This window comes from Juglans regia, chromosome 3 (genome assembly GCF_001411555.2).
Source record: "Juglans regia cultivar Chandler chromosome 3, Walnut 2.0, whole genome shotgun sequence".
Classification (NCBI taxonomy): Eukaryota; Viridiplantae; Streptophyta; class Magnoliopsida; order Fagales; family Juglandaceae; genus Juglans; species Juglans regia.
In genome coordinates this window covers 27,519,999-27,535,605 of record NC_049903.1, presented here as the reverse complement: position 1 = coordinate 27,535,605, position 15,607 = coordinate 27,519,999, and the positions used below count along the sequence as shown (strand labels likewise).

At 35.6% G+C, this 15,607-nt stretch overlaps 3 protein-coding genes across 3 annotated transcripts; 1 reads left to right on the top strand and 2 right to left on the bottom strand.

Moving 5' to 3' along the window:
- The first annotated feature begins 716 nt into the window (after window positions 1–716).
- On the top strand, window positions 717–9,630 carry LOC109011167 (dnaJ protein P58IPK homolog). The gene is made up of 9 exons (XM_018992250.2): window positions 717–936; window positions 2,994–3,159; window positions 6,807–7,008; window positions 7,202–7,362; window positions 7,439–7,532; window positions 7,718–7,930; window positions 8,087–8,167; window positions 8,826–9,044; window positions 9,127–9,630. Exons 1-9 carry the CDS (start codon window positions 807–809, stop codon window positions 9,325–9,327), a joined length of 1,467 nt encoding a protein of 488 aa, XP_018847795.2. The 5' UTR covers window positions 717–806; the 3' UTR covers window positions 9,328–9,630.
- Window positions 9,631–11,059: 1,429 nt separating this feature from the next.
- Window positions 11,060–12,162, bottom strand: LOC109011166 (fasciclin-like arabinogalactan protein 12). Its single transcript, XM_018992249.2, has one exon. The coding sequence runs from the start codon at window positions 11,973–11,975 to the stop codon at window positions 11,157–11,159; it is 819 nt and encodes a 272-aa protein (XP_018847794.1). The 5' UTR covers window positions 11,976–12,162; the 3' UTR covers window positions 11,060–11,156.
- Window positions 12,163–13,417: 1,255 nt separating this feature from the next.
- LOC109011164 (fasciclin-like arabinogalactan protein 11) lies at window positions 13,418–14,407 on the bottom strand. Its single transcript, XM_018992248.2, has one exon. It carries the CDS (start codon window positions 14,262–14,264, stop codon window positions 13,515–13,517), a length of 750 nt encoding a protein of 249 aa, XP_018847793.2. The 5' UTR covers window positions 14,265–14,407; the 3' UTR covers window positions 13,418–13,514.
- Window positions 14,408–15,607: the final 1,200 nt, after the last annotated feature.

Below are 15,607 nucleotides of genomic sequence, written 5' to 3'. Positions count from 1 at the left end.
AATTTATTATTAAAAAATAATTTTTTTTATGTGAATTTTATATTAATTTATTTTTTTTTAAAGTCATTATACGACACTTGCGTACTCACGACTATAATTATCATTTCTATTTTTTTTTATATGGCCCTACTTGTTTTCAAAAGACATCGTTTCAAATCATTTCTCTTTCCTCTCTATTTTCTGACCTTTCCAAACAGAGCAAGAAATAGGAAATATTTTCCTCCAAACAAACACAGTTTAAGGCTAAGTTAAAAAAAAAAAAATCTACACAGTCTCCACATATCGTATATTTTTTAATTTTTATTATTATTTTTATTAAATATTTAATATATAAATAGTAAATAAAAGAATTAAATTATTTTAAAAAAATAAACTCAAAAAAATATTAAAATTTAAAAAAATATGATATACAAAAGTTAAAAAAGTTGTGTAGTTCGTAACAAATAAACTAATGCAGTTATTCGGTTGGCAGTTTCTTGGGCCTGGGCCGGACCGGGTCTGTTAATTAAAAAAATTGTATTACAAGTTCGCAACTGGGCGCGTTTATGAGGTGGCAGCATCCAATTGGTTCAGAAATTGACAGGTGTCCACCAGACACTCGCGAGCACACGGCATAAAATCCACGTGTATGATCACTATTGGTTAGATCAACGTGGAAGGTGACAGAGATCTTCGCAAGCTTCTCTTCTACCAATAAACATCGGAGTCTTGCATAAAACACACAACACGATTATGTGACATGTTCTATTTTGTTCGTTGGTTTATCAAGACAATAACATTGGTGTTTGCTGAAACAGCCATTCACTATGAATCGCATAGGATTCTCGACGGCCATGGATGGGTTAGCATGGAGAGGATTGGTGTACACGGTATTTATACTCCATTTTGTGTTTGCTTGCCAGCTCCTCCTTCTCCAGCCGCTCGTTTCTGCCATAGGTTTGCAATTCTCGCTCTTCGATCTGTTTACTCGGACTTGTTATTTTTTATGTTGTTGGAATCAGCATGCTCCTTGATCTACTTTCGCTGTTACAATTTCTATTTGATTTACAATTTTCACATTGATTGCGGTTCTTTTGCTTTTGGTTATCGGAAAATCAATGGTTGGAACTCTCCCCCGACACCATGGAAATTGTTTTGTTTTTCGTTTTGTTATTGTTTCTTATTCTTCTGTTCTGAAGTAAATTTTTGACCGAACAAAGCCCAGTTATACGTATACCTGCTTGGTTCTGCCCTTGTGCTCTAAACCGCAAGTCGTGGTAACATTTACAGCTAAAAGGTGTCCCAAGATGCGCATTTTGGGCTCTAACTATATTGCATTATGTTAACTATAAAAAATTCCGGACCGATATCCTTAGTCTCTACATGGTGCCTGATGTAAAAAACTCTGTTCTATGCTGGTTGTGGTTGATGTAGATTAATGATTTTGATATAGTTGGTAAGAATAAGAAATTGTGTTAGTTTTGTGATTCTTCATGTCTATATCCAATTGTTAGATCCCAGCGTGTTTGGCTGACGAAGAAACAGAATTGTATTCAGAATTACAAGTCGTGCATAACAAAGCAAACGTCAATATTCTTTCTTCTTTACACCCCCCAAGTAGCCAACTCTCCTACTTACATAAACAGATACACCAATTTAAGACTTATAACCACATCCTACCTATCCCACTAACATACCAACTAGCCATTACTTGTTCGTGAATGTGCTTTGGATTGACCAATAACTATGAATCATTCTCATATATGAGTTCCTTTGAAAGAGAAGAAATGCACGACTTGGTTGAATACTTGAGCCACTTGGTTGAATCATCCCCTGTATTGTGCGGAAAATCCATTTTAATATAGGATGATGCCCATTGTTATCCATGAATCTTCTATTTTGTGTGAACCTTTGGATGAGTCCCATTTTTGTAGAAGTTGGGACTAGACTGTTCATTTTGCTCTCGTGGTTGCTCTTGTATCGTTATACTTGGGTTATGCCTATAAATATCATCAATAAATTCTTGTTTACTGATTAAAAGAAAGTTTGCCCTTGTGAGATCGCAAGTACTTTGGTGATCTTCTTCAAGGGCTCATCCATTCATTGCATGCGTTCATTAAAAGGGTAGGATCCATTTCCAATTGATGGATACCCGCTCACATCTCAACTATATCAGTCTCCAATATTTCAATGCATTTCTTGTTGGTGGCCACGGCACGGCTACGGCTATTAGGTACAAGCTTGTTGGGCTAATAAAGAGAAAACACTGTTGATTTCACAAGACAATCTCCACTTCAGGTAGGATTCACCACAATACAAGCAACAATATATTTTTCTTCACGCTCCTCACTAATCAACTCTCCTGTTTTTATAAACAAACGCACTAACTTAAGACTTCTAACCACATCCTACCACATCTTCCCACAGATCATTACAAGTTCATGCATGCACTTTGAATTGACCTAGAACTACCTACCGACCCTCTCACACACTACACACGTACTCCACAATGTAACTAACTTCTTCGTTTGTGTGCCACTTGCACAGCATATTGCTCTCTACTAGCCACGACACTTAACATTTCCAATGCTCCTGTTTTTCACGATTGAAGCAGAGTGATTTCATGGATCATGGATGTTATGTGGTCTGTCGCTATTGCTACCCTGCCATCATGAACTAAAGAAATAGAACAAGAAGTTCTCTTATATCCAAATGATGTTGGCATTGGTGGTGTATAGTCTTGTGAGAAATTATCCACTGCTACCTAATGATAATTTTCTCATCAAATTAGAATTTTATCCATATCATTATATATATTTTTTGTATCGGTATCCATATCATTATATACTTGTTCTATCATCCAAGTAGAAAGAGAAAGACTAGGTTAAAAAAACAATAAAGGCAGTTGTGTTCGCGTGTATAATTATGACATCACCCCCTTCTTGTTTGTAAATGGAAGTTTGACTGTCTTGTGTTGATGAGATCTTAAGCGTGTGATCTGGGTGCGCGCGCAGATGGAAAACCTGGTAATGCTGCTGACTTACTTGAGAGGGTTTCACAAAGTATAAAAGTGAAACACTATAGTGAGGCACTTGATGATCTTAATGCTGCTATAGAGGCAGATCCAACACTTTCAGAAGCATATTTTCGTCGTGCATCCATTCTTCGTCAGCTTTGCAGGTTCTTTCCATGTTGAAATTTTTGTTAGCTTCTCGAGTATCTTCTATTTCTAGTTTCATTTGGAATAGCATATCCACTGATAATTTTCCTGCAATTCACCAGTTTTTCTATACCTTCTATAATTACTGGTGAATGCTAATACATAGTTGGAAGTGCTGAGAATTTTAACTTGGTTGGATCCATCCAACCTAATGGGGATGAATGGCTTCTCTAATATACGTTAACGATTTTGTACACTTTCCTGCAAGCTGTCAATTTTTTCTCATATGTTCAATCAACCAATGAGTAAACATACATGATTCAATGTGATTAACCTCTTTCATGTGCAAAATATATATTCCAATCATCATATGATGATTATGACCTATACAATATGTTCTCAGTTAGTATAATCAATACCAATAATCATATAGAGCAAATAATAAAAACCCATCAAACTCATAAAGTTGTGAATGGGGTTTTTTACTTGAAAACCTAACTGAAAGATCACTGAACATAAGTCAACCAAAATTGTTATCACTAATAAATGAAACAACTAAAAAACTTGAAGAACCTGCATGATTTAATGTCTTACTTGATTCTGCTCATGTACTGTTCATGTTTGTCATTAATTGATATCATAACCTAGCGATTCTTGCTCTTTCATCAGCTGACATAAGCGTCGACATATCAAAAGCATTTTTTTTTCTTCTTCTTTGTTAATAAATCCAAGCATATTCCCCTTTCATGCTTTCTACTGAATGTCTTCAGATGTTGCACTCTGGACTTTACACCAGTGTTGAAGAAATGTTCTCAAGACGAGTGATTTTTATATCATAGTTTAAAGAATTCTCTCTAGATATGTAATGGTAATGGCTAGAGATCTATCAAATACTTAAGGTTCAACCCTCACTCATAGGCTCATCCTTTTGTGCAATCTAGCCAGTTTTCGTCCTTCCAAGAAATCTCCTGTATCCTCTTTCTAAAGTTTTTACAGTTCTCTAAAAATATAGAGGAGTTGGTTCTAGTTATGAGAAAAATTTATATTAAAATTCCCATGAAAACACGAAAAAAGGGGTCTCATTACTAGATTTGCGTTGCACCATTCAAATGGGAAACTTGGTGTTTGACTGTGCTCAGTTATAAAATAAGATTCTCATGCTGTAACAATTTTGATGGTCAACTACAACACTCTTTGCTTAAGTGTAACTTGTCTATCATGATGTAGTGAGTCTTAAGTTGACAGGAATATCAAAGCTTTCTTTATCAGGGCATCTCCCTTTTCCTTGAAGGTCTCAAGCAATTTTACCAAGTTAATATTTTTCTTTTTCGGTTACCAATAAAAGAAAGATTTTTCTTTAAGTTGTAAGTAGGGGTGCAGGTATCTCGCCCCCTCCCCTGATTTTTTTTTTTTGGGGGGGGGGGGGAGTTTGACTCCAGGGCATCGGCCCCACCCCACAGGGAGCGGATTGGCTCCCAGGATTGTCCGCCCACTGGCCATAAACACACTAACTCATTGAGAGAGAGAGAGATAGAGAGACCTGGGTCAAGTGGGGGCAAGTCGCAACGGTGAGATGGAGATAGTTCGAGAGACCGGCGGCAATAGAGGGGAAAGAGAGGGAAAGAGGGAAAAGAGAGAGGGTAAGAGAGAAAAACAAAATGTAAGGTAAAACAAAGGCGTTTTGGGGGTTAACTCCCCAAATCCCCCAAAATTACACCATTTTATTAAAGAATTTTTTTTTTAATATAGATGTGTGTATATATATATGGGTTGGGCCGGGTGGACGGGGAAAACCCCGGGCGGGCTTGGGCCTAGCTCGGGCCCCACACTCAGCTCCTAGCTGATTGCTTGTGGATGCCTGCGCACCCCTTGTCTGTGGACGGGGAGAGACGGGGCTGTGGGTGGTGGTGCCTCACCGCCGAGACCTAGTTGTAAGCTTTTTATAATCAATTAATCTCATGCATTTTAAATGCCTTGGTTATTTCCTAAATGACTAGACTCTACGCTGTTAATATTATCATTAATTTTTAAATTTTTTTTTTTAAATTTAACCAATTTGGCTCATTTGGGATGTGAGATGAGATGATAATTCTATGAATAGTAGTGAAATTGTTTGAGTTAAGATGTTTTATTGGGTTTTGGGAAAGGAGAGAAAAATTTTTGAAGATAAATATGATAAAGTTAAAATATTGTTAGAATATAATTTGTTTAATATTATTTTTGTTTTAAAATTTGAAAAAGTAGTATTGTTTTTTGTATTTTTTTTTTTTTTTAAGTTTGGGAAAGTTGTAATGATTAGATAATGATTAGATGAAAAGTTGAAGATTTGAAATTGAAAAATATTTATGTTTGAGTAATGTTTGGGAAGGAAATTATGAGAAGTTTTGAGATGAGATGAGATCTCACCTCCCAAACAAGTAGACTCAACTATAGACCCCAACCTTGACTTGTAATGGTAGGAAGTGCCATATAGTGCTCATGTTCTTCATCAAATGAAGACTCACTTCATCTATCACATCTATTTTCATCCGAAATGATAGTTGACATTTTTCCTTTGCCCTTCATCTACTTGCTAGGATACTTGGGGATGCTTGAGGAATGAGATGAGATGAGATGAGATGAGAATTTTGTGAATAGTAGTAAAATGGTTTGTGAATAGTAGTGAGATAGTTTGAGTTAAGTATTTATTTGATTTTGAGAAATGAGAGAAAAAAAGTTGAATAAACAATATTATAAAGTTAAAATATTATTAGAATATAAATTTTTAATATAATTTTTGTTTTGGGATTTGAAAAAGTTGAAGTATTTTTTGTTTTTTATTTAGGAAAGTTGTAATGATTAGTTTGAAATTGTTTGTGTTTGAATGATGTTTGGGAAGAAAATGAAATGAGATAAGATGAGATGGGATGAGATGAAAATTCTTTCCAAACGACCCCTTAACCGTTTGGTCATAACCTTGGTATTTATAACACCAAATATTCCGAAGTTGTTTCATTTCAATATCTTGATCTTGCGGCATATCTTTGTCATTTGTCAGCCAAAACACTTAAGTAACACCCTCTTAGTAATATTGTCTTGTGGTTGATATGACAGCACGTTATTCTAGACTGTCTATGAACTTTATTCTAAACAGTTCTTTAGCTCTATGCATCATTTCTTTCTTCCTTGGGGGATCTTATCTTTGCTGTTGTGCCTGTTCTCTTTTATCCATTGATTGCTGTCATCATACTGTGGCTGCTAATGCAGTCTCACACCTGAGCGTATTTAGTATGGTTCAGAGCCATGCATACTCTAGGCTTGTGAAGTGAATCTTCATAGAAGGAGTTTGTTACTGCTTTAGGCACTTTCTAATCATGGTCAATTCTATTACTTCATGGGAGCAATACATCAATTGGTTATTTTCCGTCATCCTTTCATCATCCTCATTGGTACAAAGTTGTTGCCGGCTTTGTGAATTAATCACCAAAGTTGTTTTGTAGCACTAAGTGAGAATCAACACAACTACAGTAAAGTTGAGATCGATATTTATGCAAAGGAAAGAGACAAACATTGGTACAACATCGATATAAGAGTATTAGAAAGGATTATAGGATCCCCCATCCTCTCTCTCCCCCTTCAATTTCTAATTGAAATATTATATGATTCAGGCCATTTTTGGCTGATGTAGATATGAGGAATCTGAGAAGAGCTACCAAAAATTTCTGGAGTTGAAACCTGGAAATTCAGCTGTAGAAAAGGAGCTTTCTCAATTGCATCAGGCTCAGAGTGCTCTAGATACAGCTAGGGCTCTCTTTGATTCAGGCGGCTTTACAAAATCTTTGGAATACATTGATAAAGTTGTACTTGTTTTTTCTCCAGCGTGCTCAAAGGTAACACCATCTGATAGTTCTTTTCTTTGTCGTCAAATAACTTTCATTCATTTTGTTTCCCTTTATTTTGTTACCAACTCATTTTATTACTAACGCAAGTAGCCTTTAACCTGACCTGGTTTAGAAGAGATTCAAGTCTTTTATAAGTTGAGTTTGTGTGAAGCCATTAATCCTCATAGATTGCCCGTTGCAGGCCAAACTCCTCAAAGTGAAGTTGCTATTAGCAGAGAAAGACTATTCCAGTGCCATTTCTGAGAGTGGATTTATTCTCAAGGAAGATGAAAACAATCTAGAGGCTTTATTGTTACGTGGTCGTGGCTACTATTATCTAGCAGATCATGATGTTGCATTAAGGTTTGGACAACAAGTGCTATTATTATGATTTGGCTACATCAAGCATATAAAATACATGTACATATGTTTTCTTCAGGCATTTCCAGAAAGGTCTCCGTCTGGATCCAGAACACAGTGAACTTAAAAAAGCATATTTTGGATTGAAAAATCTTCTCAAGAAGAGTAAAAGCGTAAGCCCAGACAATTGCTTGGAATTCTTCTTTTTCCTTTTTCTTCCTCTCTTTCTATTTGGATGGGGGCTTAGTTGGTGAGGGGATTGCCGGATTGGCATGGACCCTAATTCATTGGTCAACCTTCTCTAGGGTCATTGCAATGCTAATCATTTGTGGTGGTAACCTTTTTTTTTTTTTTACAGGCAGAAGATAACGTAAAGAAGGGCAAGCTTAGGCTTGCAGTGGAGGATTTCAAAGCAGCCCTTGTGTTGGACCCTAATCATCTTGCTCATAATGTCCATCTTCATCTTGGCTTGTGTGAAGTCTTGGTCAAACTTGGTAGGGGAAAGGATGCTATAACCAGTTGCAATGAAGCACTCAACATTGATGGGGAACTTATTGATGCGTTAGTTCAGGTTTGCTGGTGTTTGCATCCTCTTTCTTGTTGTTTCAAACTGTTCGCATAATTGTTGTGTTAATTTAACATTTTAGCTGTTCTGTAGGATGACCAATTTGTTCTCTATCATATCTTGTGTTGTGACTCGTCCTTACATCTGTATGTGGTTTTTCAGAGGGGTGAAGCTAAACTTTTAACGGAAGACTGGGAGGGAGCTGTTGAAGATCTGAAATCAGCGGCTCAAAAATCACCTCAGGTGAGTCATAATATTGAATGTTCTCTGAGATGTGTCCTGATTCTACCATATGCTCTTGCAAGACCATTGCAGGCTGCTAATTTAGAGCTATAATTAGTAATTTGCTGCCTAGAAAACTACTGACTGAGCAATGATTATTCTCTAATTTAAGATTACTCATAACTGTAGACCAATTTTCTGGGTCCTGGTTTTGTGGTCAGCAATATTAATTATAATACAAGTAGGTGAATGAAATTTAGAAAATGCCGATAACTCTTATCACTTATTTTACTTATTTCTGCCTGTTAAATTCTTTCTCGGGTTGAATAATTTTCGCAAAAGTCAGGGTTTTGCCTTTGTTGTTGACTTAAAGGCTGAGGATTTTGCATTTTCTGCCAATTTAAAAACTTCAGAGGTTGGCAGGGTTAAGAAATCAGAGGAAAACCATAAGGATCAAGTTCTGTACTATGAATTGTGAAATTAGATTGAAATATATCTGTTTCACATTTGCAGTTGCTTTGTCAAACCAGTTAATCATTGGCTTTTCCTTTTCTTTTTATCAAATTGTTGCCTTTGAGCTACTCTCTTATGTAGTTTACTAGTTTTATTATAAGCTTCATTAATAGATTTCCTTTCAACTTTAATAATTTTTAAGAGTAATAATTTGCCAATTGTTCAGGATATGAATATACGGGAAGCATTCATGAGGGCTGAGAAAGCTTTAAAGATGAGCAAACGCAAGGACTGGTACAAGATTTTAGGAGTTTCAAGAATGGCATCTATCTCAGATATCAAGCGTGCATACAAAAAGCTTGCTTTGCAGTGGCACCCAGATAAGAATGTTGAGAATAGAGAAGAAGCAGAGGCCAAGTTTCGAGAAATTGCAGCTGCATATGAGGTCTGATTCATTAATTTGTTATTTTTTACTTCCCCTTGCTGCTGCAAATGGCTTTATCTCATATTTATGTGGTGCTTTATAGGTTCTCAGCAACGAAGAAAAACGTACGAGATATGATAGAGGGGAAGACATTGAAGATATGGGCGGCGGTGGTGGTGGCGGTGGCGGCGGCTTCAACTTTGGTGGCGGGGGACAGCAGTTTACATTTTCTTTCGAGGGAGGCTTCCCTGGTGGATTTGGAGGAGGCTTCCCTGGTGGTGGTGGTTTTGAATTCCAATTTTAATTTCTGTGCTTCACAAAGAAAGTTAGGAAGCTGCAAATTGTTTAATTTTTTTCCTATAAGTAAGGAAAATTGTTTTATTTAGGAGCCCCCAAAACAAAGTTACTGACTAATTGTTGAGTCGTACGTGGTGGTGGGAAGTAAGTACATAGGGCAATCCAGAGAGGCTTCTTACATAGAAATCGCATCCCTTTGAGAAAAGTGAAAGTTTTGCTCCAAGTCAGGAATTTGTATTTTTTTTCTTGGATTAAAGGAAATTGATGAGCCCCTGAATTACTTTAATATGTTGCATCTGTCTTTACATAATGGTTCTTTTGGAATCCAATCAGCCATGCATTTTTATATTTAGTTACACCTTTGGATATGATATATTATCCCGAAAAATTCTTTTTATATTTTATATTTTTTGAAAAATATTTTTATATCATATAAAAAAGTTATAAATATAAGATGTGAGAGTGAATAGTGATTGATACATATAATTTCTCTCGTATTATCAGTAGTTTTATTTTTCAATTATTTAAATATAATCACTTAAAATATATTATACTAATGAGAAATGATATTTGCAGTTATGAGTATGTAAGTATCGTATAATCGATTTGAAAAAATTGAATAAATATGAGATTCACATAAAAAGAAATTAATTTTTTAATAATAAATTTTTATTTTTAAAACGATTGTTAGGCATTTACGTATTTTATGACTTTATAGAATATTACTTTATACTAATATGCAGCATTTTATAAAAATTTAAGACGAAAAGACAGATTGAAATTAGTTGTCCAGTCTGGTGGATCTTGCACTGTGGAAACCAATCGTTGCGTTTTAAGATGGAAAAGAGCATCCAATCCTATCTTCAATCTTGTAGTTTATATACCCAACCAAAAGATGACATGTTAAATAATGTTATATGGGTGATTTAATAAGAAAGATCCTAATAAATGCGTTCGGATTAGTTTGGGTAGTAAATATTTTTACATTATTTTATTATTATTATTTTATTATTATTAATTAAATATCTGATATAACTTTACTGTCCAAACGATCATTAGGAGTGGACTCAACAAACTTTGACTAAAATTTGATTAAAAAATTCACTTTTATAAATTTAGCTAGTTACTTTTTAATATCAAATAACATGCTCAACAAATCTTTTACTATTTTATTAAAATGTTGATTTTGAACTGTTTATTTATTTTAATTTATTCTTGTAAATTTTTTTATTTTAATTCTATTGGATATTCTTTATTTATTTTACTTATAAATTTTTTATACTTGGAAAACTAATAGAAATTTTATCTCTAGCATATATTCTATTGTATTCATTGAGCTAACAAGTGTTACAAAATTGAGAATCATAGTTAAGATTTTAATATATATATATAATATAGAAAAATTATCTTTGAAAGTTCACATTTAAAAAGTCATCACGATAGCTCGAGAGGAGAAGCAAGCAGCGAAAAATAATGCATTTCTTCTTGCGCGGGAGAGAAACAAGCAACAAAAACATAATATTTTAGTTCAAAAATAATATTTGACTAACCTCTTTAGCTTATCAAATTTGACTAATGATATAATCTAAAGTTAAAATTACTGTTCATTTATTGAGCTCATTGTTTTACTTTAGTTTGCATTTTAACTATTCTTTGACTACTAAAGAGTTGAGGAAACTTTTTATTCTCTCGCCTAATTGGCAACTAATTATATGCTAAGAAAGAGATTATTCCAAAAATAAAAATAAAATAAATGATTTTATTTTGTTGAAATCGAAACAGCGGTAACACACAAGAAAGATCTCATCAATCATAAAACCAGAAGGAAAAGAAAAATCATAGCAAAAAAGAAAACAAGGAACCCACTACGACTCCAGACGATATTGCTGTCATTGCTTGCCGGTTTGGACCAAATGCACCCGAAGACTCCGTAGTAGTAGCAGCGTCTTCAGTACTGGGTCTCTTCTTCTCAGGCTTAGATGCTGTAGGTGAAGCAGCTGCCCCAAAAATTTCCAGTGGAAGGAGCACCTCCCCCACCTGGTAAACAGCAAGATGGTCGTCTGTATATATTGTCTTTTCAACCGTTGTACTGACCGCCCCTGTTGTTATGTTCACTTCTTTTCCTGTCGCGGCCGTTACATTCAGTTGGAAATGGCCGGCGTTGCTATCACCAGCCAGAGTATGCACTGGGTTTGTAGCGGTTTGGAGCTGCAATTCCGAGTAGAAATCAGGGAGGATATGGAATTGCACCAACTGAAGCTCTTGTTTATCGGTAAGCGCATTCAGTGTGCCCAACTTGAGGCTGGAGAAGGAGCTGTCAGTCGGTACAAAGAGGGTGCGGCCCAGGTTAGATTTTTTAAGCTGTCCGTTGAGTTGTTCACCCATGTCTGTGTTTCTTAGCAACCGGATGAAAGTAGCGAAATGGCCGGCCTTCTTGAGGATTGCGATGATGTCAACGGGGCCCGATGGTGCCGGAGACTCTGCAGGGGACTGAGCTGAGGACGTGGTGCAATGGAGGATCAAGAAGACCAAGAAAAGAAGAAACGGAAAGAAGAGAACCTGCTTCATCATAAAGATGGATCTTAATTGTATGTAGTAATGTGTGGCCAAACTTGTTTTGTTGTTACAAGTTGTGTTATTGGTGAGAATCCACATGCAGATTGCAGGGTTATATATTGAAGGGTGGGTGTGTGAGGGAGGAAGATGGGAGTCAGGTGAAAGGGTGCAATTTAAGGTGGTAAGAGAACCTCAATTTAAGGTGGCAAAGGGTGAGATGTTCTCTGATGATGATGTTATGGAGGAACCAATGAATTTGCCCTACTTTTGTGTCCAATGTGTATAGAATTATGCAGTTTTGGCCATATTTTGATGATGTTCTCTTGAAATCAATCCCTCTTTAAGGTCCTGTTGTGCACCCAAAGTGAAAAGTGCTACTTGTTTGCCAATGGAAAAGAAGTTTGAACCATCCCTTTTTTTCTTTCTTTTTGAAGCTGGGGCCTTCATCGTTTGGTATAGTGCTCAATCTTGCACCATACTAAGTCATGTATGCTGAAATAAATTCACAGCACCATCACCAACTTCATGGCCTCAATTTGTATTTTGCACCATACATGACTTGGAACACAACAAAATCCTCTCAGTTCTGCTTCTCTCCATTGGTCTGCCGTACCATCACCACTGGCCGGCTGCCACTTTTGATACCTCCAAACTTCTTCCGCCGTGTGGATTGAGTACCGGTTTGCATCCAATATTCTATTATCATTTCTGTCTGATTCTTCTATTCTTGCATTACCTTGAGTTTCAGTTTCTCCTAGTTTCTGGATTTGGAATTTGATACTAGAACGGTGACTCTATTTTGAAAACTGAACATGATTTATAATGGTAACTCTTTTACTACTTAGATTTTGCTTGAAGGTTTAGTAGTTATTTCTTTCTTATTTGATTTATGTGTATATTTGCGGGTTATTAAGATGGATGCAGATTGTTTTTAGGAGAAAGATGATTGCAATTAAAGAATTTTCAAGCAAAGCGGTGATTATGAAACAATTTGGTAGCAAACCATTTGAGTCGGCCTCGTTTGTTTTCACAATTCATCTCAACTCAACTCATTTAATCATTACAACTTTTTCAATTCTCACACAATAAAATAAACAATTCAACTTTTTCAAATCGCAAAACAAAAATAATATTAAAGAAATATATTCTAACAATATTTTATTTAACTTTTTAACTTTAATCTTAACTCATCTCATCTGCGAAAACAAACGAGGCCATGCAACATAACAATTGGTGTGAGTGGAGACGACAGCATACAGAATGAAGAACAAAATTTTTCAAAATATTATTACCTAGTAGTATTTGTTAGGAGAATTAGAAGAATTATGCTATGGCCCTAACAAAATTAAACAAGCAGTTCAGTATTAATTTAATCTGAAGTTCTGGGAAAGTTTTGTTGTGTTGAAAGTTTTCAAGTTGGTAATTTCTTAACCAAAATACTCTTACACCTCAACTCACGTGTTTCTCAATTATAACACTTAACTGATCTTTGATCTCATCTTCATAAAATATAAAAAAAATTATTCATGATTCAAAGAAAATAAAGGAAAAAAAATTACCATCGAGTTATTTCATGTCGTATATGATAATAACAATCGTTCCCACAAGATCTCACAATCATTAACTAACTAACAAAAATTATAACAGAAAACAAATTGCAGCACTAACTGCAACTCCAATGGATATTGCTGCAGTTGCTGGGTGGTTTGGAGCCGTTGCCCCGGAAGTATCAACCGAGGCATTATCTGAAGAACCTGAAGGAGCATCTGAACCTGAAATTCTCTTTTCAGGCTTACTGCTAGATGGTGCTGGAGCAGGTGCAGCAGTTGGTGTCCCAAAAATTGCCAATGGACGGAGCACCTGGTCCACCTGATAAACAGCAAGCTGGCTATTAGTATATATAGTATTCGCTACTGTTGCATCGACAACCCCTGTTGTTACATTCACTTGATTTCCTGATGTGGTTACATTCAGTGGGAATTGGCCGTTGTCGCTATTACCAGCCTGTGTGCGCAAAGGATTGCTCACGGTTTGGAATTGTGATATAGAAAAGAAAGAGGGTAGGATATGAAATTGCACAAGCTGAACTTTTTGTTCATCTGTGAGAGAGTTTAGTGTGCCAGATTTGAGGTTGGAGAAAGCATTGTCTGTTGGTGCAAAGACGGTGAGGCCTTGGTTGGAGTTGTTAAGCTGTGTATTGATTTGGTCAGCCTCCTGGGTGCTTCTCAGAAGCCGAATGAAGGTGGTGAACTGGCCGGCCTTCTCGAGGATTCCGGTGATGTTGACGGGGCCAGATGGTGCTGGTGCCTGGGACTGAGCAGGTGTTGTGGTGCAATGGAGGAAGAAGATGAATAAAAGAAGAAAAGGGAATTGAACTTGCTTCATCATTCAAGTAGACCTCAATCGTAATGTGTATGGTCAAACAAAAATGGAATAATGGTGAAGAATTCTGCTAAGGTAGTGGGATGGGACAAGGGAGTCACTTACATATATATGCATGTACTGAAGAGGTGAGATGGTAAACGAGTCCAAAGAATTAGGTGAAATGGTGCAATTTAAGGTGAAAAGAGAACCTCAAGTCATCATCTTTGTTGTTAAGAGAGAGAGAGAGAGTTTTGCTTGGCGACACAGGAAGAACTGCAGAACAGTTGATTGAATTTGTGAGTGGGGGATACTGTTTGAAAATGATACAAAAGTACTTGCTTCTTGGCGTGGCAAACTTTTTAAGAAAGAAACTTGCAATTAAAGTTCAATACCAGCAGTTGTTGAAGTGGCTGAAAATGATGTGCTGATGTTATGGTGCCAACAAATTTGATCAACCCATTGAATGCCTCTCTTCTTTGACCAATTTGTGAAAGTCGGCAATGCAGTATATATGGGCATTTTGTGATCTTGTCTTATGTTCCCTTTCAAGAATGGATTTCCCTTATAATGGACGCAGGAGCCTAATACTAGCCCTTTGTTTGGGGTTCTAGAAAATGCACTTTTTTCTGAAAGAAAATGTTAAGTTGAACCTAATACTTTATGCAAACAAACTGGTACTCCTAAGTGTGCTTCTTTAATGCATTTGATCAAGTGAAAAAGAGAAGTGGGAATTAAGTCCCAATTTTTCTTCTCTCAACAGTTGAATGTGGTCTTTAGGATTTTTTTTTTTAATGTCAAATTTGTCGATTATGTTAAACAATTATAAAAAGGAAAGTTTCGTCTTATTTTCCTATTTTTACTTTTAGATATCTTTTAAACACCAAAATAATTATTTTTTTAAAAAATATAACCAAAATTACTTATACAAAACACAAATCTCAAAACTTAGAGAGAGAAAAAAAATTACTTGCCATCATCTTACTAGCTGGCATTTTACACTTTACACCTAAATTATCTCAATTAAGAAATTGTACTGTCAAATTAAAAGAAATTATAATATGAGCAATATTACGTATAGTCGTGAAGTGCGTAAGTGCTGTGCAATCGTTTTGAAAAAAAATGAAATCAACTATTAAAAAATTAATTTTTTTTCACATGAATTCCGTATTTACTTACTTTGCGCACACCACGACTAAAAATATCATTTTTCTTATAATATATGCTCTATTATACAAAGATTTAACAGTCAAGATTATGTTACATCAGCAATTTTTTCACCCATTTTAATCATTAGAATTAGGGATGGCTGTCCATTTTTCAATTTTTTTAAATTAATTAAAAGGCGCAATATATTATTGTTTATAGTT